The sequence below is a fragment of the Ursus maritimus genome, unplaced genomic scaffold, assembly GCF_017311325.1.
Source record: "Ursus maritimus isolate PB19 unplaced genomic scaffold, ASM1731132v1 scaffold_20, whole genome shotgun sequence".
Classification (NCBI taxonomy): domain Eukaryota; kingdom Metazoa; phylum Chordata; class Mammalia; order Carnivora; family Ursidae; genus Ursus; species Ursus maritimus.
In genome coordinates, this window is record NW_024424453.1 from 28,618,720 (window position 1) to 28,640,320 (window position 21,601).

The window sequence follows — 21,601 nt, forward strand, 5'->3', positions numbered from 1 at the left end:
TGGTCTTCTGGGGGAAGGGCCTGCTGCGTTGATTCTCAGGGGGACTTGTCCTAGTGGAAATGTGCCTGCAGGGTGCCGAGGGGTGGGGCTCAGTGTAAGCAGCTCTGGTCTCCACTGGGGGTTGCTGTGTGGCTCACTGAAGTCTGTCAGTGTTAATGGGCTGAGGGTGGGGGGGAATGGCATTGCTCTGCTCTTCCACCCCGGAGCAGGAAGTTCCTACTGCCACTCTTCAGGAAGCCTTCACAGAAGAGTAAACGGTCACCCCTCTTGTGTCCCCAGCTTCTGTCAGATACCTGCCTTCATCCCATCTGTCTGAGCCATCTATTTGCTGGGTGGCACAGTACTCCCGTGTTTTATCTCAGGCACACAGCTTGGTTTCAGAACTCCAAATTTTAGGAACCTGGCCTGGTGTGGACCCATTCTGATCCTCTGGGGAAGGATCTCGCCTCACTTTTGCTGTTTGCCACTCTGTCCCAGAAAAGCAGTCACACTACTGTGCAGCATTTCAGAGTTTATGATAAAGCACAGCATAAAGCTGGCACTAAGGTTTGTTACCCTTAGCTGGTGTCTCTGTTCCTACACTTGAGAACTGGACAGCATGTTGGTGCTACCAGTTCTTTTGTCCCCTGTGAGGCCATGCCACTCCAAGAAGGGGAACTGTCTCTCCTCATACAACCCAGGGGTCCTCAGAGCACACTGTCTGCTCCTGGACCTCCACTCTCCTTCCCCATAGGAGCACTGCTATGCCCACCAGGCATCACCCTGGCGATGGTGCAGACTTCTAAAACTTTAGACTTTGGGTTCTGCTCTTGTAAAAAACTTGTGATTATCAGCTGCTCTAGTTTTGCTAGACAATGGTTTTGGAGAGGTGTTTCTCTTGTGTAATCCCCTGTGCACCACTTTCTCTCTGTTTCTCTCTCTTTCCTCTCTCTGAGATCAAGGCTCCCTCCCCTCCACAGCACCTGTGATTCTTTTCTCCCTGGAATCACGTTCTGCACTTTTTACCTTCCATGATGTGGCTTCTTTTCTCTCTCTAGTTCTGCAGTTTGTTCTCTCAGCATTCAGATCAATTTCTTGGGTGTTTGGAATGATTTGATAATTATCTAGCTGTGTTTGGCGGATGAGGCAATCCAAGGGTCCCCCTACTGCTCCGCCATCTTAACTTCTTCCCCAAGTATACACGACATTTAAATGCTTTAACTTTAAGGTAATTTTTTTTGGGTAATTTTGTAGCATTTATACTTCTGAAGTTAACAAAGTTTAAATCTGATAAAAATGTATCTAGGATGTTAATATTTGTGAAATCCGATGAAGGGTATATGGTAATTCCTTAACTATTCTTTCAACTCTTCTATATCTGAAATTATGTCAAAATAAAAAGAAAAGAAAAAGAAAAAAGAAAAGAGAAAAATACCCCAAACCCAAAACCTTGTAGTCTTCTGAGTTACTGAGTTAATAGTTCACAGCCTGAATTGATTTGTGTTGCTTCTGAAAAATCAAGCTTTGTGCCTCTTTCCTCATGGTGGCTGATATAAATTACAACATATACTACTCACTTTAGAAGGTCTATCCCCAAAACCCCAGATCATTGGACCCCTAGAGGCTTTACCTGTGTGGCAGTCTTCTGAATGTTCTCAGGGCTTATTTCCCATCCTCTGGCATGCAGGTGCCTTACTGAGGCACCTACTTGCTAGCTAGCTCCTTCAGGCCCACAGGTCCAATTAGCATTATGAAAATATGAAATGGATCAGCTTGGTTCTATGGGTCCTTCTAGACTATATAATGACCTTGTATAGGACAGCTGACATAGCCTAGGCAGTCCAGTAAAGGTATACTGTTGTCCCTGCCAGGAGGGGCAGAAGAGGACGGGGAGAAAAGCATTGGCTAGGTCAGTAGTGGCACAGCAGGGGCCAGAGCTGCATAGATTTGCTCCAGTAAAAATATGACCTCTGAAATCTTGCTGTGATTCACCCCACCATTTGATTACTTTGTGATAATCTGCAAGTATTCTCCATGACCCAGCTGACTTATGCACTCACCAAATAGGTGAGCTAATTGTGGATATGGTAGCAAACAGCACCCTGCATCATCAGGTCTTTTGTGGTGGCACTAAGCTCTCATGGGGGCAGAGAAAAACATTTATAGGAGGTTTGCACACTGTAGAAGCTTGATAAATGGTAGCCGTCAAATCATTATCATCATCATCATAATCACCGTCATCACCACCATCATCTTTGTTGTTGTTGTTGTTGTTATTGTTTCAGCCAGACCAGGGCCAAAATTTACATTACCATTTTCCTTTGTAAAGTACCAAATTTCTTTGATCACCGATCCTAAAAGCACATTGTTTCATGCTTGAACATCTCTGAAATTAGGATATGAAAACAGTTGATGGTGTGTTATTGCTGTCCAGTGGGATTAAAATTGGGTTTGTTCACAGAGGATTTCTGTTTGCTTCTGCCAGTTTCTTGGAAGCAGAGACAGTTTACCTGGAGCCAATGAAACTAAAGCTTCAGGGTCCCTCCTTTGTGCGTCTCTTCCAAAGCCCAGCAAGGGGCTGTAGTCACAACTTCATATGATCATATGTTTTTTGTAAAATTTGCAAGAATAGTTATTTTGTATTCATTTTTTTAAAAGATGGCCCCAAATTATATAAGCTTTGGGCTCTGCCTCTGCCTGGGAATTCAGTAATATGAGACCACTTTAGGCGAAATTCTCTGAGGTTTTTGAACTGTACAAGTAGTCCCACAGCCTGCATGAGAACCAACTTGGGGTTCAAATGATTAGGGAAGAATTTTCCCTCTCTCCCCCCAGTGGCAAAGTTGAAACATGCAACTTCCTTTACCCCACTCTACATGTTCCTTTCCTGCTATTTCTTTTCCATAAATTTCTCATTTACTCCTCTCCTAAGGCCTATAGTGTCTCAGCTGAATCTGAGGTCTCCTAGTAGATTTCCATTTGAAGTGGTTTTATTTCCTAGTGTTACATCCAGTGATGGTACATCTTATACTCAGTGATGCCTTAAGTTTCATGAACATAGTATACAATGGGACCCTCAGGCTGGGACCAAATGAGACCAGTAGACTAGCCTGTGGAGCTGGATCACACTACCCCCTGGATGTCCCTCTTATAATCTGGGGAGATTAGCCCAAAAACCTAGGAGATATTTAGGAACTTTGAAACAGATACCTGGTCATACATCCAACTGGCATGGGGCTGAGGACAGAATATGAATTCAGTCCAAATATGGGATTCATGTATGTCTGAGGAACTGAAATGTTTGGGGGTGAGTCTTGATGAAGCTGGATTAAGGGAGAATCTATGGAACCTTGGAGAGAAAATCACTACAAGGGAGAGAAGAGACTGGCAGAACAATTCAGTTGAGCAAGAGGGGGATAGAGGTAAGATCGTGGTGGCCAATTTTGACTCAGCTCACCCCTTCCAGGGCTTGTGTTTTAGGGGGTCAAGGAAAGGAGTGGGATGTGGCATGAGACAAAAGCTTTAGTCACAGAAGGCTTAAGTGCTCTGTGAGGGGAGCTCCTTCCAAAATTACTGGTTGTGAGAAGCAGTTCTGTGGAGTGGAAGGATTATTTGAGCCATGTGGGATGCCTGTGAAACTGCTGGAATGGTGGCCACTCTATTTACACCTGCCTAGGATACTCTGGGATACCCACCAGCTAAGCATTTCACATATATCTGAGGAGGTGAAAGCAGGACTTCCTACAAATAAGCTTGCAAACATCTCAGTAGTTTTCACAAACTATACATCTCGCCCACCTCTACTCAACCTTTATCTGCTCTGTCCAAGCAGTAGCCACCAGCCACATGCAGCTATTGAGCTCTTGAAATGTGGCTAGTGTGACTGAAGTAATGAATTTTAAATGTTAAATAATTTTAATTATTTAAAAAAATTAAAAATAAAAGCAGTAAAAAATATTTGTCCTCTAAAACAAGAAACATTTAAAAAGGGTTTTTTTTTTATATTTATAAATTTAGAGTTGATTTTCAGATATATCCAATACTTTCTTAAACATGATGCTAATAACATGGAGTGGACACAAGAGTTAGTGAATTTACCTAACTTGGACAAGTGTGGTTTTGAAACCAATATGCTTTTGCCTCAAAGCCAATAAACTCTTCTAAAAAAGATGAACCAGTTTTGTTAATATAGATCAAAGGAAAAAATATAAACATCAAAGGAGAACAATATTTTGGTCCTCAATTCGGTTATTGAAAAAATTTTAAGTATGTTTGGAATAACTTGGGTTTGTGAATCTACTTTTTCAACTATAATTTTTTTTAAAGATTTTATTTATTTATTTGTCAGAGAGAGAGAGCGAGAGCGAGGGCATGAGCACAAGCAGGGGGAGCAGCAGGCAGAGGGAGAAGCAGACTCCCTGCTGAGCAAGGAGCCTGATGTGGGTTTGGATCCCAGGACCCTGGGATCATGACCTGAGCTGAAGGCAGATGCTTAACTGATGAGCTACCCAGGCATCCCTCAACTATAAATTTTAAAATCTAAATATGGATCAAGTAATCTGAAGAAAATTTAGTATCCAAATTGAGATGGAGTATAAGGGTAAACTATAAGCCTGATTAGAAGACCTAGTACCAAAAAAAAAAAATCTAAAATATCTTTATAATAATTTTAAAATGTCAATTATATGCTGAAATGATAGGACTTGGAGTATATTGAGGTTAGTAAAATGTATTGTTAAAATTAGTTTCACCTGTTTCTCCTTGACCCTTTAAAAAATGTGGCTATTAGAAAATTTAAAATTACATACATGGCTTGGATTCTATTTCTATTGGACAGAGCTGATCTGGATTATTTAAAGGCAGGTCTACATTTTGCACTTCTCCATATCCTTGGCACCTACCATGATGTTGATGTGGAACAGGGGCTGTATAACTGTTTTTTGAGGAAGAGGATTTAATCCTGGAGAGGAGAGAGTTTTCCACTACTGAGCACGAACTGCCAAGATTAAATTCCCCAAACAATATGCAAAACCACAATTTCACTTCCCCAGACAGTTATTACCCTACCTGTTTCTCTTGCCTATTTTCTCTTGGTCTGTAGTAACTAAATGATGAGGTGCTTAATCTACCACTGGTCTATTGATTCCTGCCCTTTTGTTTCCCTCTCAAAGTACCCATAGCAATACTGACATAAAGGGAATTGGTGACATCTTGTCTTGTTTGCCAAGCCGGCTTTTTTTTTTTTTAAGATTTATTTATATGAGAGAGAGAGAAAGAGAGAGAGCAAGCAGTGGGGAGTGGCAGAGGGAGAGAAAGAGGGAGAGAGAATCCCAAATGGCTCTGTGCTGAGCACAGAGCCAGAGGTGGGGCTTGATCTCATGACCCTGAGAATACGATCTGAGCTAAAATCAACAGGCAGGGGCACCTGGGTGGCTCAGTCATTGAGCATCTGCCTTCGGCTCAGGTCATGATCCCAGGGTGCTGGGATCGAGCCCTGCATTGGGCTCCCTGCTCTGCAGGAAGCCTGCTTCTCTCTCTCACACTCCCCTTGCTTGTGTTCCCTCTCTCGCTGTATCTCTCTGTCAAATAAATAAATAAATAAAATCTTAAAAAAAAATAATAAGATAAAATCAACAGGCAGACACTTAACCAAATGTACCACCTAGGCACCCCTGCCAAGTAGGCTTTTTAATTAAAAATTGTGAACCTCATTTAGGTAGGTCATCAGTAAGAACTTTAGCTGTAGAAACAAAATGAAACAACAATAAAAAAGCCAAAATACCTATTGTTTGTCCAGAGAAATTCAGGAGTTTGTGGCTTATCCACTTTGCAAAGCCCATTCTCCTAAAATGCAACATATCTTTTGTCTTCAATCCCAAAGTTACACTGAAAGCTTGACTGCTTATTGTGTGGATTGTCTTTCACTTTTCAGGAGGAGAAGGAGAAAACAGACTATATTCTCTTGGGCATGACAGGCAAAGTTGGGTTTTCTGTTGATTCTGCAGCATGCACATCTATGCTGGGATCTACTCCAGTTCCTGCTCAATCTATTGTTCAAAATAACTGGTCTATATGATCCAATTAAGCCAGTCACTTCAGCTGAGAAAGTAGTATGCTTTCTTCACTCAACTAGCAGATTAATTTCTTGAATGGATTGGACCTGCTGTGCTGTTGTGTCAGGAGACTAGGTTTTCAATCAAGACTGGGCAAGAACATGGCCTGGGTCACCCTTCCCTTTCTTGTGATATCCGAGCTAGAAATTCTGGACAAATCTTCATGAATCACTTGAGGTCAGAAAGCTGTGCTGAATGTGAGTATGAAGTGTTTCTCACTGATTATGATTAGGGTTGTCTGATAATTTTTAAAAAGATTTTATTTATTTGTTTATTTAAGGGAGAGGAAGAGAGAGAGATAGAGATAGAGAGAATATGAGCAGGAAGAGAGGAGTGGAGGGAGAGGGAGAGAGAGAATCTCTCAAGCTGACTCCATGCTGAGCATGGAGCCCAATGCAGGGCTTGATCACATCACCCTGAGATCATGACCTGAGCCGAACCAAGAGCCAGACGCTTAACTGACTGAGCCACCTAGGTGTCCCACCTGATAATTTTTTAGTAGAAGTACGTCTGATGTAATATGTGGGACACATTTCTACTAAAAAATTATTCATCACTTATCTGAAATTCAAATTTACGTGGACATCTTGTATTTTATTTAAGTCCAGCAACCCTAGATAAGATGCCAGAATTGCCCCAAAGAGGCACCATCCTCTTTTGCCATTTATCAAAACAAAAAAGATGATGTAAGAGTTTATGAAAGAATATCTGTGGTACAATACCATCAAAACAATAGCATAGCTAGGAATAAATTTAACCAAGGAAGTGAAAGATCTCTACACTGAAAACGTTGATAAAAGAATCAAAGAAGACACAAATACATCAAAAGGTATCCCATGCTCATGGATTAGAAGAATTCATATTGTTAAAATGTGTATACTACACAAGGCCATCCATAGATTCAGTGCAATCCTTATCATGATTCCAATGATATTTTTTACAGAAGCAGAGAAAACAATCCTAAAATTTATATGGAACAAGAAAAGACTGCATAGCCAAAGCAATTCTGAGAAAGAACAAGCAGGAGGCATCACACTTCCTAATTTGAGGTTATATTATAAAACTAAAGCAATAAAAACAGTATGGTATTGGCATAAAACAGACACATAGACCAATGGAACAGAATTTAGAGCCCAGAAGTGAACCCACACATATATAATTGATTAATATTTGACAAGAGAGCCAAGAATACTCAATGGGGAAGACATAATCTCTCCAATAAATGGTGCTGGGAAAATTGGATATTCGTGAAAGAATGAAACTAGACCCATTTCTTAAATCCGCTTACAAAAATTAACCTGAAATGGACTAAAGACTTAAATGTAAGACTGAAAACTATAAAACTCCTAGAAGAAAACATAGGGAAAAACTCCTTGACATGGGTCTTGGCAAAGACTTTTGGATCGGACACTGGAAGCTTAAGGAAAAAAATTAAAAAATAAGTAAGTGGGACTCCATCAAACTAAAAAACTTCTGCATAGCAAAGGAAATCATCAGCAAAAGGAAAGACAACTTACTGAATGGGAAAAAAATATTTGCAAACCATGTATCTGGTAAGAGGTTAATATTCAAATTACATAAAGAACTCACACAACTCAATAGCAAAAAACAAATAGTTCAACTAAAATTGGGCAAAAGTGGGGCTCCCAGCCTTTCAAGGCTGTCATTTCCTAATGCCCCTGGACCCTACCAAGGACCACAGACAGGACATAGGGTGCTGTACTCTGGCATGGGAACAGGGGAGGCTGTGGCAACATCAGCCTTGGGGTGCCAGGCCCCTGCCCTACAGATACTCAGCACACAGAGACTCATTTCCAGCGACCCAGCACCATATCCCACTAGCACTTCAAGACGATGTCTCAAGAAGAACAGGAATTTGGTTTAACAAAGTCAAAATGTCAACTGGCCAGACAAGGGCATATCCAAGGAGAGATCATATCTGCTTTCTAATCTACTTGAAGACTTGTCCTGAAGGGGGACCGTATCCACCCCGGCACTGCCACCTCAGTCCTTCTGGGAACAGAGCACCCTTTCTACGGAAGGACCTCACTTTGGAGATAAGACTACTCAGTGAAAGTCCCTGCTCACAAACTGCAAAACGTTAGATCTGTAAGCGTAATAGGCCAGCTGTAGTCATCATGCCCCAGCAGCTCCGATGGTGAGGTGTATGTGTTAGTGCTTCATTACTTAGAATGTCAAACAGGTGACTTTGCTCTCCTGAGGAGTAATATCAAATCTCCATTAGCGCTTGACTTACCCTTGCCTTTTTTTTTTTTAAGTTTTATTTATTTAAGTCATCTCTACACCCACTGTGGGGCTTGAACTCATGACCCCGAGATTAAGAGTCACGAGCTCTTCCAACTGAGCCAGCCAAGCACCCCATTCTTGCCTTTTTATGAGAAAATGCTCCTATTATGGCTGCTGCTGGCTCCTTACACTGGCATCACACGTTTCCTCAAAGGGCCCCTGCAAATTCATTTGTAATAATTGGTAAACGTGAATCTTATGCTAACAGATTGGGATCACATAGTTCTGTGCAGATAGAGTTCTACAAATTAGTTTCCCTTATAGCAATGTTAAAATCATTCATTTCTTTATCTTTAATAGCCAGAGTCCTATGTTGATTTCTGCATTTAAAAAAAAAGTGTTTTTTTGTAGAGAGAGAGCACGTGTGTGCACGTGTACGTTAGTGGGGGGAGGGGCAGAGGGAGAGGGAGAGACTCTTAAGCAGGCTCCACGCCCAGTGTGGAGCCTGACTCAGGGCTCCATCTCATGACTCTGAGATCGTGACCTGAGCTGAAATCAAGAGTCAGAATCCTAACCAACTGAGCCGCCCAGGCACCCCGTTTCTGCAACTTAAAAAAATATATATATTCAACCTTGGAAGCAGTGTAAATATCTGCTAATAGCTAAATTAGCAAATTACAATTTAAAAAAATGGGCAAATGGCGTGAATAGACATTTTCCCAAAGAAAATAGATGAGTGGCCAACAGGTTCATGAAATGATACTCAACATCATTAATTGTTAAGGAAATGTAAATCAAAACCACAATAAGATATCACCTCACCCCTGCTAGAGCGGCTAGCACCAAAAAGACGAAATGAATGCTGGCGAGGATGTGGAGGAAAGGGAACCCTTGTGCGCTGCTGGTGGGAATGCAAACTGGTGCAGCCACTGTGAAAAAATGATGTGGAGGGTCCTCAAAAAATTAAAAATAGAAATACCATATGATCCAGCAATCCCACTTCTGGGACAATATTCAAAGGAAATGAAAACACTAGGTCAAGGAGGTCTCTGCACCCCATATCCATACAAGCATTATTTACAATAATAGCCAAGACATGGAAGCAGCCCAAGTGTCCTTGGACAGATGAATGGATAAAGAAGTTGTGGTTCATATATAGATACACACACACATATACCCAGAGGAATATTATTTAGCCATAAAAAGCAGGAAATTCTGTCATTTGCAACAACACGGGGACCTTGAGTGCATTGTGCTAGTGAAATAAAGCACACAAAGACAAATAATGTATGGCCTCACTTGTTTGTACAATCCTAAAAAACAAACAAACAATCTCCCAGAAAAAAAGATCAGATCTATGGTTAGCAGAGGTGGGAGGGGGTGGGTTGGAGGAAGGTGGTCAAAAGTTATAAACTTCCGGTTGGAGATAAGTACCAGGGTCTCCCATACAGCGTAATGACTCACTAGAGCTAACACTGCTGTAAGGTAAGTACAAAAGTTAAGAGAGTAAACCCCAAGAGTTCCCAGCACAAGGAAACAATATATTTTTCTTTTTCTTTTTCTATGTCTAAAGGAGATGATGGATGGCTAACTTACAGTGGTAATCATTACACGATACGTATGTATGTCAAATCAGTATGCTATCCACCTTAAGCTTGCACAGTGCTGAATATCAATCACAGCTCAATAAATCTGGGGGGGGGGGAAGAATATCTATGGGGTATTTGGAGATCATCAGAGACCAGCATGGGGCTTGATGATTCTTGAAAACCCACAGAGATTAGATCTGGAGGTCTATTTTCATGCCTTTTATAATACACTGAATTCTTTGAAGGGGTCCTGCAAACTGTAATGTGCTTCTCTCCCTGTTTTGTTTCTCCCTTTATGTGCACACGCAGACTCCCCAGGGAGACAGTAAACCCACCCGGCAGAAACTGCCTTCTGTTTCCTGGTGTTCTCAAAGTCCAGCAAAATGTCTGGGCGCCAGGAGGTGCTCAGAAGTGTTGTAGATGACAATGAAGGTGAGTTTGTTCTTGCTCTGAAAGCCAAAGAACATTCTACCAACCTCTCTGGGTGTTTACACTGAGCTCCAGAGCTCAGTGGGGTGAGGCCAGAGGCCGGTGGCGTTACCTGGTCTGGAAATAGCTCGCGTCTGTGCTTTTGGAGGAGTCCCTTGGAAGCCCTTCTCTGGTCTGCTCCAGAACAAATGGTCTGTCCTTGACACCAACACAAGCGGCAGCCTCCCCTGCCACCTGTCAGCGAGCTGCTGCCAGGGTGTAATTTTACCGGATGTGGTGAGAGGAAGCCCGAGCTCAGTAAAGCCCTGGCGGAATCAGAGGGCCAGCAGCGCCTTTTCTTACCTGTTAATGAAGCCTCATTAGAAGCAGCGAGAAACCATGCTGCGAACTGGAAGCACTGGTCTGCCTTGGCTCTCCCTGCCAAAGGATGATTAACTTAATGATTTATGGCAGCTGCTCTTCGAGATTAGGGAGTGGAGGAGACGGAGTGTGTGCGGCCCGGCGCAGCATGCTGGCTGGTGGAAACGCAGGAGGGTGTGCAAATCCGTTCTCTCCGTCCAATAGCTGAAACAGCTTCCAGGTTCTGGAAAACGCACGGCCATTCAGACCCAGAAGTACCTCCTTGTGATGGCTGACCTTTTGGGGCCCTCCAGCTGAGTGTAGCTTAGGGATTTAGGTCTTGGCTGGGGGGCAGAAAATTAATTGTAACAAGTAAGAAAGAACAGAAAGAGACCTCCGTTGGCCACTCATCTATTTTCTTTGGGAAAATGTCTATTCAGACCTCAGTGCCTCCAACACAGCTCGCCCATGCACGCTGTCTTCCAGGGAGGCCCTCGCACCCACTGCTTCCACTGCGGGCACCCCTGGCGCGTACAGCTGTGCAGGGATTGGTGCTTTGCCGAGATGTAGCATTAGCTGGTGCCTTGACTATTTCTGTGCCTCGAACAACAAACAGAATTATGTAAAGGTGTCCTGCAAGCTGTAAATAGCTGTCCTGCCCACATGACTTATTAATACAATTCCTTTGATCCTAGAAGCCAAAAAGGAAAGCCAGTTGGCACAGTGTCAACCCAGAGACCCCACTTCTTGCCTTGCTTCTCTTCTAAGCGTTCTTAAGGGTAAAGAAGGTTTCTCTTGTTTATGTTGGCTTTCGCTATTTGGAACCCCAGGGGTGGGGGGAGGGTGTCTTTGAATGTGCCCATATTGGACACATCCCCCTGTCTGGATTGGCCACTTAGGACAGACTCAGTGGATATTTTGGTCTGTAATTCTGTGTGGCAGGTGGACTAACAGAAGCTTGGGGGAAGAATTAAGAAATTAAGGCTGGGCTGTATGTGGTTTGGTTTTGGAGGCACTTTGAGCCTGTGGTAGGACACAGGTGGTGGTTTCAGTTTTAATCAGAAGGCAGGGGAGTCTTGCCTGGGTAGGTGGCAGATTCACAAACTATATTTGGCTGGGCTAGGCCCTGAGAAGGCTGGGGGAAGGATCCTGGAAAAAAATTCTGAGGCTGCCTGTGGAGTAGGCAACCAAACCTAATTAATACCCCCCCCCCCCACGAGTCTGAAATCGAAGTACCCTTTAAACTGATTGGGAGACGCTCTGCCATCGCAGGGACGTGTGTCTGCACGTGTGTGCCTGTGCAGAGTACATCAAAGAGATCTGACTGCTCTGTGACACTTGTGATCATGATACATTCCACAAAGCACCACGCCGATCCGCTCTCTAGCAAGAGTGTTGTTTTGCCCCCAAATTGTGGCAATCTTACATGCCATGAGCACAGGTCTGGCCTAAGCTGCACATTTATGTCCATAAACCCCAGAGCAGCTGACCCTCGGATGACGAGGCAGATGGCGTCATGCTCAAGGACCCCTGCAGAAGCCATTAAGAACGGCTCCAGGAGTGAAGACCAGGCAGGTAAAGTGATACCCATCTTCACCCAACAGGGGGTCGAACAAGGTGGGCACACTGGAAGCCACACACAAAGCATTTATTTGGAGAGGGACAAGGGAGGTCGATCAGGCTACAGACTATTGAAATTAAGGCAGAAGGACCCTCTCCACTTCCAGGGTGCTTTTCAGATTAGGCTGAATCAACCAGGGAATCCAGCAAGAAATGCAGCTCAGGAGGGTAGGGTGGTGGTGGGGGTCTAGGTGATGTGGGGGGAAACTCCTCTAGGAACTTCATTGCTCCCTTGGTGAGGGAGGCAGCATTTTCTTCATGAAGAGAGGAAGTTTCTTCATTAGCTGAAACAAAAAACACAAGTGAGAGAAGTCACAGACGGTGAAAATTAGTAAAGATATCACAGTGGGAGTATAGGAAAGGCAGGTGTCTCAAAAGTATTTGGCCTTTGAAACAAAGTAATTTGGGTTTCAAACCCCTGCTCCATGTTATTAGATTTATTAGGTGTGTGATCTTGGGCAAATGACTTAAGCTCTCTGAGGCTTTGTCTCCTGTCTATAAAATGGGGAGAATGATGTTATCCTGGCAGAGTTTTGGGGAGAAATGAAGATAAAGAGCTTAAGACTAGGTTGGCACCTACTGTGCACTCACTAATGGAGTTCTTATGTTCTTGAAGTAAATTCAGCCTAACTCATTACTTTTTGTATATGTTTAAAACAATTTTATGTATTTATTCAGACGTTCATGGGCATGTGAAAAAATGAGCTTTGTTAGGAACATCTAGCTTTTATAATCAACAGAAATCAATCCAATAAAAAGACAGTTGGAAAGGAGCTGGATGACATATTTTCTATTGGGAAAGTGGGAGGATTAGGTTGCTTCTATACAGGTCTCTTGCCTTCAGAAGAAAAATGTTACACAGCACATTGGAGAAGCCAGGAGACCTGGGCTCCAGTCCCAGCTCTGCCTCCACCTCCCTGTGTAATCATGAACACATCCTTTTCTGCTCTGGGCTTTTGTATTCTCTCTGAAATTGAGGGGTTGCATTATATAATCACTAAGTTGTCTCTCAGAGCTGATATTCTATTCATTATTCAATGTATGTCTAGGAAGGAACTTTGGAGGGAAATATGAAGGTACAGAATTATGATAGAATAAAGGCTTGGATTTCCTTAATGAGCTGGAAAGGAGGCAGAGTCCCAAGACTTACACATATGCTCCTGGAATCCTTACCCATTAAAAAAAGATTGCATATATACACATGCCTATGTGCATGTGTATACACATACATATACAGATGTATATATATGCCATTCCTACCCCTGGCCTCTCTCCAGTATGGAGGCTGAAAAAGCCAAGTAATTGCTTTCCCAGAATTCCTTGCAGGTAGGTATGCTCATGTGAGCAGGTTATGGTCAATGAGACGTAAGGGAAAATCCACTGGAGGCCTTCTCAATGTGTTTTTCCTTCACCGATAAAAGAAGAGAGCTGCCCCCCTCTCCCCTCTCCTTTTTCTTACCATGAATGAGGATATGATGTCTGGAGCTGTGGTAGGCATTTGGCAATGATGGGTAATGAAATGAAGACAAAAAGCCCATGTATCAGGGATGGTATATCAGAAAGATGAAAGAGCTTGGCACCTTAATGAAATCATTGAGAGGCCTAGACCACCTTATTTCTGGAACTCTTAAATAAACACGGTTTGTGCCCTTGCCCCTCAAAGTGTGGTTTGTGGGCCAGCAGTTACAGGCATCACCTGGGAGTTTTGTTTGACATGAAGAATTTCTGGCCTCACCCCAGACCTAGTGAAGCAGAGTCTGCATTAAAAAAAAAAAAAAAAAAAAAAAAGTCCCCAGGTTGTTCTCTGTATTTAAGAATCTGTTTTTTGCTCTTTTTTTCTTTGCTCATTTGTTCTTAAAGTCTACCTATAAGTCACAAAACAGACTCTTAAATACGGAGACCAAACTGATGGTAACCAGAGGGAAGGTGGGGGGGGGACCAGTGAAGGGGATAAGAGTACACTTATCTTGAGCACTGAATCATGTCTAGAGATGTTGAATCATTACATTGTATACTTGAAACTAATGTGACACTGTAAGCTCATTATAGTTCAATAAAAAACTAATAAAAGATGCTCAGGTTTTGGTGTTCTGAGTGCACATTAAAGTTTCAGGAGCGTTGGTTTGTAGCCCCATTAATTACTCGCAGCTGGAAGTACTCCTAGCCGACAGCATGTATGTCCCTGGTATGTCCGAACACATAGAATTATGTCCACGTGTATGTGTATATCTGTAGATACGAATATATGAATAGAAAAATCCTGCAAGGAAGACATGAACAGACAGTTCTCCAAAGAAGGCATACAAATGGCCAACAGACACATGAAAAAATGCTCAACATCACTAGCCATCAGGGAAATACAAATCAAAACCACAAGGAGATACCACCTCACACCTGTCAGAATGGCTAAAATTAACAAGCCAGGAAACGACAGGTGTTGGCGATGATGCAGAGAAAGGGGAACCCTCCTATGCTGTTGGTGGGAATGCAAACTGGTGCAGCCACTCTGGAAAACAGTGTGGAGGTTCCTCAAAAAGTTGAAAATAGAGCTACCATTTGACCCAGCAATTGCACTACTGGGTATTTACCCCAGAGATACAGATGTAATGATCTGAAGGGGCACCTGCACCCCAATGTTTATAGCAACAATGTCCACAATAGCCAAAGTATAGAAACAGCCCAGATGTCCATCGATGGGTAAATGGATAAAGAAGATGTGGTATATATATATACAATGGAATATTACTGAGCCATCAAAAAATGAAATCTTGCCATTTGCAATGACATGGATGGAACCAGAGGGTATTATGCTAAGCAAAAAAAGTCAGCCAGAGAAAGACAATTATCATATGATCTCACTGATATGTGGAATTTAAGAAACAAAACAGAGGATCATAGGGGAAGAGAGGAAAAAACAAAACAAGATGAAACCAGAAAGGTGACAAACCGTAAGAGACTCTTAATCATAGGAAACAAACTGAGGGTTGCTGGAGGGGAGGGGCTTTGGGGGATGGGTAACCGGGTGATGGACATTAAGGAGGGCACGTGATGTAATGAGCACCGAGTGTTATGTAAGACTGATGAATCACTGACCTCTGCCTCTGAAACCAATAATACATTATATGTTAATTAATTGAATTTAAATTAAAAAAATAAATTTGAAAAAAAAATCCTGCAAGGACACAGGCCGTGGGAGTGTGTGTGTGTGTGTGTGTGTGTGCACGCGCGCGCGTGGCGCGTGCTGGGGAGTTTAAGGGTGATTTCTCCTTCTTACCTTAATTGCGTCTATAGTGTTTAAAAAACTTTTCATTTCAAACCCATGAGTACATACACCTGTCACAGGAATGAAGGCCGAGGGGAGGCTCACCCGCTCTCCTCCCTGTCCAGCAGGGCGTGGTAGGACGCCACGTCCCTCTGCAGCTGGGCCTTGTGCGCCAGCAGGTGCTCGCGAGCCTGCTGCTGCTGCTCGGCCTCGGAGCGCATCTCCCTAAGCTCCGCCTCCAGCCTGCTCACCACGGCGCCCAGGTTCTGGAGCTCGATGTCGTGCCAGTGTTTGGCGTCGTGCAACGTGTTCTCCAGGCCTCGTTTCTGCCAAAGAAAGAACGCAACGCAGTCCACACCCGAGGGCGCAGGCAGGGCCCTTGAAGAGGGAGGTGGGCAGAGCTGTGGAAGGGGCTGCACTGGGCCTGGGCTGTCCATTACTCCAAGGACAATGGCCTCACTGGCTTGCGGAGGAAAATGATGAATCCCCCTCCGGGAGGCCAGACTCTTGTTTAGTCTAGTTCACTGATCCTTCTGATGAGGGAGTGCAGGGAGGAAGACAGGAGGGAAAGGAGAGGGAGAAAGATGAAGTATAATGATGAGAGAGAATGATAATGAGAGAAAAAACGAGAGTGAGAAATTGACATACACACACAGGGGAGGCAGTTTGCAGGTGTTTTTTCAAAGAAATCTTGCTCTCTGAACTGCCTCTGGGCCTTTTTGCTCATGATTTCTCACTCCCTGGGGGGCCCTTTCCTTCTCCACTGCGGAAACCCCATCCATCATTCAGCTAAAATGCCTTCTTGTCCAGCACCCTTGCCCAGATTGCCAGAGTTTGAATGAATGTCTCTGGCCTTTAAACACTCAGTCGTTTCTTCTTTAGTGTGTTAGTAGCACACCTTGGCTAATGCCTTTTCCCCTTGCTGCCCTTTCACTGTGGGCTCCCCACTGCCGCATCCTGAGCCTGTTTCTCCCTGAGCTGTGCTTCCTGTGCCTGTGTTGGTTGGTCTCTGCCACACTCAGGATTTTAGTTGTCTCTCTCCTGATGACTCTTGCATTGATGTTTCCAGGACAGACCTCTCCCCAGAGCATAAACCTGCTACTGAATTTCTTCCTGGAAATATATACAATCCATGGGCACCTCAAATCAATGTGTCCACAGTGGAGCCACTGGCTTCTCATCTTCCTTCCTTCCCCAAATCAATCATCACTGAGTCCTGCCTCTTATATATTCTGGAAAGTCTTCACATTTGTGCCCTCTCTCCCCCGGCCACCATTGTCCAGGATGAATGCTTATCACTGCTCCCCTGGGGTAACCTCAGTAGCTTGTAGCTCATCTGTTGGTCTCTAGTTCTTCCTGCCCCAGCATTCTCCACACAACAGCAACTGCTCTGTCGAAAGTCCAAATATGGATTTGTATCTCTCCTTCCTTCTCACCTGGATCATTTCTACTCTTCCCCAAGTCCAAGCTTAGGGGTCACCTCCTCCAGGAAGACTTCCTTGATAGTCTCTTGCCCTTTCCCTCACCAGGTGGGGTTAGGGCCCCCTCCTTAGGGTTTCCATGGCTGCCCAAGTACATGCATGCCCTTAAACTTGTAATAACAGTGGGCTGAGCTTCTTAGGGGCATGTTTCCTCTACCAGATGGTGAGCTCTTGAGAGCAGAAATGAAGTTTCTGTAACCCCTGTGATAAGACGGGCTGGCACAGAGTAGGTGCTCATCTGGGTGTGATGCCCAGGATGACAGCACTTGTATTATGGTTACACTTATTGCCCTACGTGTCTCCCTGTTAGACTGGAAACCTCATCTTTCCATATAGCAAGATTTACAGACTGTAGGGCTGACTAAAAAACAGGTTTAAAATATTGTGTGCATCTGTGTTTAACATTTTTTAATAGTTGTAATCATGGTGCACCTATAATTCAGCATCTGGTTTTTTATATAACACATGAGAACAGATAAATATCTTTTCAAATTGAAGTAAAATCTCATTAAAAGAACTTTCTGTACCCTGTCTCATAGGAGGAGATTTTTCATACCTTTTTGATTACTGTGGTTGAAATGGAAGATTCTTGGTCATGATGCCATCTTGAATCATGGCTCCTGTTAAGCAGGGGCCACCATATCATCTTAATTTAAACCATCTTAATTCCACAGGACATAAGAATATAGAGTCAGATTCCCATCCTAGGAACATTTACAGGTGGCAAAAAATGTAACTAGTAGAAAATAAATCTAGATCAGTATCTGGTCTAGGGTTATTATTTTGGTGAGATCTGAAAACCCCTCTATGGCAATGAAGATGCAGAAATGGCCACCTGCACTTTGAGAATCACTTGTTCCAAACCTTCTCGGTTTTCCCCCTTTGTTTATCAGGAAATTCCTTGGTTCGTAGTGTTTGGTGTTGATGTTGGACCTGTAACACCTGTTGTTTGGAAATAACAAATGGAATCCTGTTTGGATCATCTGTCTACAGTTTTTGCTCCATGTTCACAGGTGACTTCTGTATGTGGCCTGAGGTTTCCTTTGACGACTTAGGACCATCGCCCAATGTAGGTTCTTGGAAACACCTCTCAGAGGTCCTCTGTCTCTTCTGCCCCATCCTCAGTGTCCCGGTCCAGCTTTCCCACCTAAGTCCCTGACATCCATCAGGCCACTGCTGCCCATCTCCCAACTCCAGTCCCCACAGCAACACAACACCAACAAGCAAACCCAGGTCATAGAAGCACACACTCTTTCCCCAGTTTCTGGAGATTTGAAGGGACTTCCTTGAATTGCTAAACCTTCCAGAAAGTAAGAATAGTGACCTTATGTGATTTCTGGTCTTGAATTCCATTCCTGATTTGAGTTGACAGAACACAGAGCTCAGTAGGCTGTAAGCACCATTACCAGTGCCTGGCTGCCAGTACAAACAGTGCCTTGCTGGCAAAGGGGGCTGCACGTGCCGCCAGCCCGCCTATCCGAGGCCTGTGTGAGCTGCAGGGGCCTTGTGTGTGTGCACAAACAATGATAACCAATGATGACAGGGCTAGCTGGATGGCCTGAGCTGTATCTGAAAGCTGCAGGAAGGTGTGCTACTTACTCTGGCTGTCTGGGCTCCTGACCTTGGCTGTAAGGCCCAGTGACCAGAGCTCTGATCTACTAGCTGGCAGGGGACAGAGGTGGCCTGTCCTGGGTCCCAAGCTCAGCCAGCATGTCACTACTCCTAGGTCTTCTGGTTGGGGGTGAGAGTTTTCTTCCGATTTGTTACGGTAGTTGGGACCGCGGGGTTTAAATGAGGTGATCAGATGAGGCCAACTTGGGATTACTATACCAGCAGTGATAATAAGAATTTTACAATGATAACCAATAATAGATACCACTTATTGATTGCTCGCTCTGTGCCAGGCACCGTGCTAAGGACTTGACCTGCATGGTTTCCTTAATCATGCCCATGACTTTATGAGGTAAATTGTGTTCGGTCCCCGGCAGATCACATTTCTAAAGGCAGCTGCGATCCCTATCTCCGTCCCACATGTTCTTTCTCTAGGTGGCCTTGCCAGTGCCTGATCAAGAAGTGGCGTTTCTTTTTCCTCCTGTGGGATGTGGGATGGCTGCTGACTGCTTAGACCAACAGAGTTCTGTATAAGTGAGATTCAGGGACTTTCAGTGATATTCAAGCCCCGGTGTTAAGAGGCCTGGTGACTCCTGACGCTCAGAGGGAAGCCAGATGCCACGTCAGAAGTCCGACGACATGACTGCCATGATTTGAGGAAGTCAAAGCTAGCCACCTGGACTAGGCCCCACAGAGGGAGAAAGAGATGCACAGCTGAGGTGCCACACATAGGAGCGGAAGTCGCCATTCTTGGATGTCCGCCCCCAGCAGACGCCGCAGCTGTCTCTGCCAGACTCCGCCTAACTGTGAGTGAATGAACACAGTTTCTACTGTTGGCTTAAGCCACTAACACGGCAGATACATATGATAACCCAAATAGAACCTCACTTTGCAAGTGAGAAAACAGAGTCTTAGAGACACCACTCTGCTAATGAGTAGAGGAATCAAGATTCCAGATTCCAGAGTGAGAGCCAATCCCCAATTCCAGAGGCCCGCTGTGGTCTAGGGGAGTCATAGAGCCAGAAGGGCTCAGCCTCTCCACTTGTTACTCCTGTTCATGGGCAAACCCCTGAACCACAGTTTGCTCTTCTGCAGAATGGGTTGTCAGTCCCAGCCCAGGGCACTTCTCAGTGTTTCTATGAGGGTCCGAGGAGAGAATGCATGTGAGCACGCTCTCATGACTATTAGTATCACTTTGAAGAAATTACGTTTTGAACACTCATCCAGTGATTTGGGGACATCAGATAAATTAGACATGGTCTCTGCCCTCAAGGAATTAATGTGATGTCAGTGGATAAGATGATATAATCCCATGAACCACAGGGCTCTGAATGCAAGTGGGTGGCAGGTGGAGAGATCACCCCACCTGTGGGAGTCAGGATCTAGGCTTTTTGCTGGATGCAGCACTTGAGTATCTTCCACCTCACCTGTGCCAAGGGTGTGAGGACAGGTAGAGGTGGGCAGAGTTGGGGGGAGGGGTCTCCTTCCAGCCATGGGAAGAACATGTCCAAGGGCTCAAGTATAGGAGAGCAAAGGGTGTGTTCTGGGCATTTCCCTTTCTGTAGAATCTGGGCTGGTCTGTGATTGAAGCCCAAGCGCGGGGTAGTGCTGGAAGGTCTGGCATAGAAAGACTTTCTGTTTTACCCCCAGGCAATGCCGGGGGAGGGGAACACTGAAAATGCAGAAGAGAGGGGACAGTAGCTAGAGGAATGTCCCAGATGGGGCAATAGTGGACAGGGGAAGTTTACTGAAGGGAGGAGAGGGTGGATAAAACTTCAGAGACATTTTGAGGTTGGAAACAGAGGACAGAGACCTCATGTTGGAGGACCTTAATCTTACCTGCAGAATGGTGCAGGTGACAGCATCTGCTGAGGGACAGAGGTGAGGGCAGGCTGGCGCTTGCTGAGCATGGAGGCTGCTAGGAGCAACTGCTCTGGGGAGCACAGCACCCTCTGCTGTGTTCAGTCATTTGGTTAAACCCAATCCGGTTATGAGCTTTGAGAGGACGGAAAACATCCACTTCATGTTTGTGTCCCTGGGACCTACCTCACAGAGTGCTTAGCATGCAGTAGGCAGCCAGTATATGTGTGGAATGTATGCTGAGTGATGGGCCACCTCCACTCAGGTGCAGTTCATCCAGACTTTTCTGTTGATGTGGGGTTGAATGTATGTCCCCAACGTTTTGCCTGGCACTTTTTATCTCTGGAAGAGGGGCAATTTTGGCAGCCACAAGGACATCTGGGGAATAAATGACAGCCCCTTAACCGTGTTTAAAGCGACGTGGGCAAAAGGCAGCACCCCTAGTATTAGGATCAAGGGTTATGGCAGGGAAATAAAACTGATTAGCATAAAATTCACATAACTCTGAGTAAATAGTGCAATTGTCTTTCAGACAATTTTTTTAAATCTAAAGTAGCATTGCTTTAGGCTGTAGTTTCCTGATTTGTCTCACCTCAGATCCTTTTCTCACATCCCCTTGCACTGACCCTGATCCCATCACAATGTGTGGGAGAGCAGTGGCAGCGAGATGTGTGTCATGTTGTGCTATGCTGTGGCAAGACTGAGCATCTCCCTGAGCTGACTGGGCATCATGTGACCTTGTTGGCCAGAGAACAATGTACCCAAGGGAACTGAAGACACGTGAAGGAGGGGAACTGGGGGTGATGGAATGATCTTGGCCACGGGCAGCGAAAACGTTGTTTCTGAGGGGACCAACTAGAATAAATCCTTGAGCTAACTTGATGGTAGGCTAAGACTGCATTGGGAGGTGCTGGTTGGGTGATGGAACGGATTTCGGTGGGAGGGTGTATGGGGAGTGGTAGAAGAAGGGGGTACTAGCGATAGTATTGGAACTTTCCCAAGTCTTGAAGCTGATGGGAGACAGGGGCTCCTTGGGCCTCGGTGGAGTCCAGACCACCTCAGTTGCACAAG

General features: G+C 44.6%; 1 protein-coding gene and 1 long non-coding RNA gene across 2 annotated transcripts in view; both read right to left on the minus strand.

Annotated features, from left to right (window-relative positions):
- The window catches only part of LOC103679058, a 46,197-nt gene extending 35,571 nt beyond the window's left edge, over nt 1–10,626 (minus strand). The window contains exon 1 of the long non-coding RNA XR_572829.2: nt 10,470–10,626. This is a non-coding gene — a long non-coding RNA (uncharacterized LOC103679058). The remainder of the gene's footprint in view (nt 1–10,469) is intronic.
- Nucleotides 10,627–12,288: 1,662 nt separating this feature from the next.
- BFSP2 (beaded filament structural protein 2) overlaps nt 12,289–21,601 on the minus strand; it is a 35,100-nt gene continuing 25,787 nt past the window's right edge. Inside the window, exons 6-7 of the mRNA XM_008708563.2 lie at nt 15,684–15,904; nt 12,289–12,600 (exon numbers count right to left, since the gene is read on the minus strand). Of these exons, the coding sequence (XP_008706785.1) occupies nt 12,597–12,600; nt 15,684–15,904 (225 nt within the window). The 3' untranslated portion in view covers nt 12,289–12,596. The remainder of the gene's footprint in view (nt 12,601–15,683; nt 15,905–21,601) is intronic.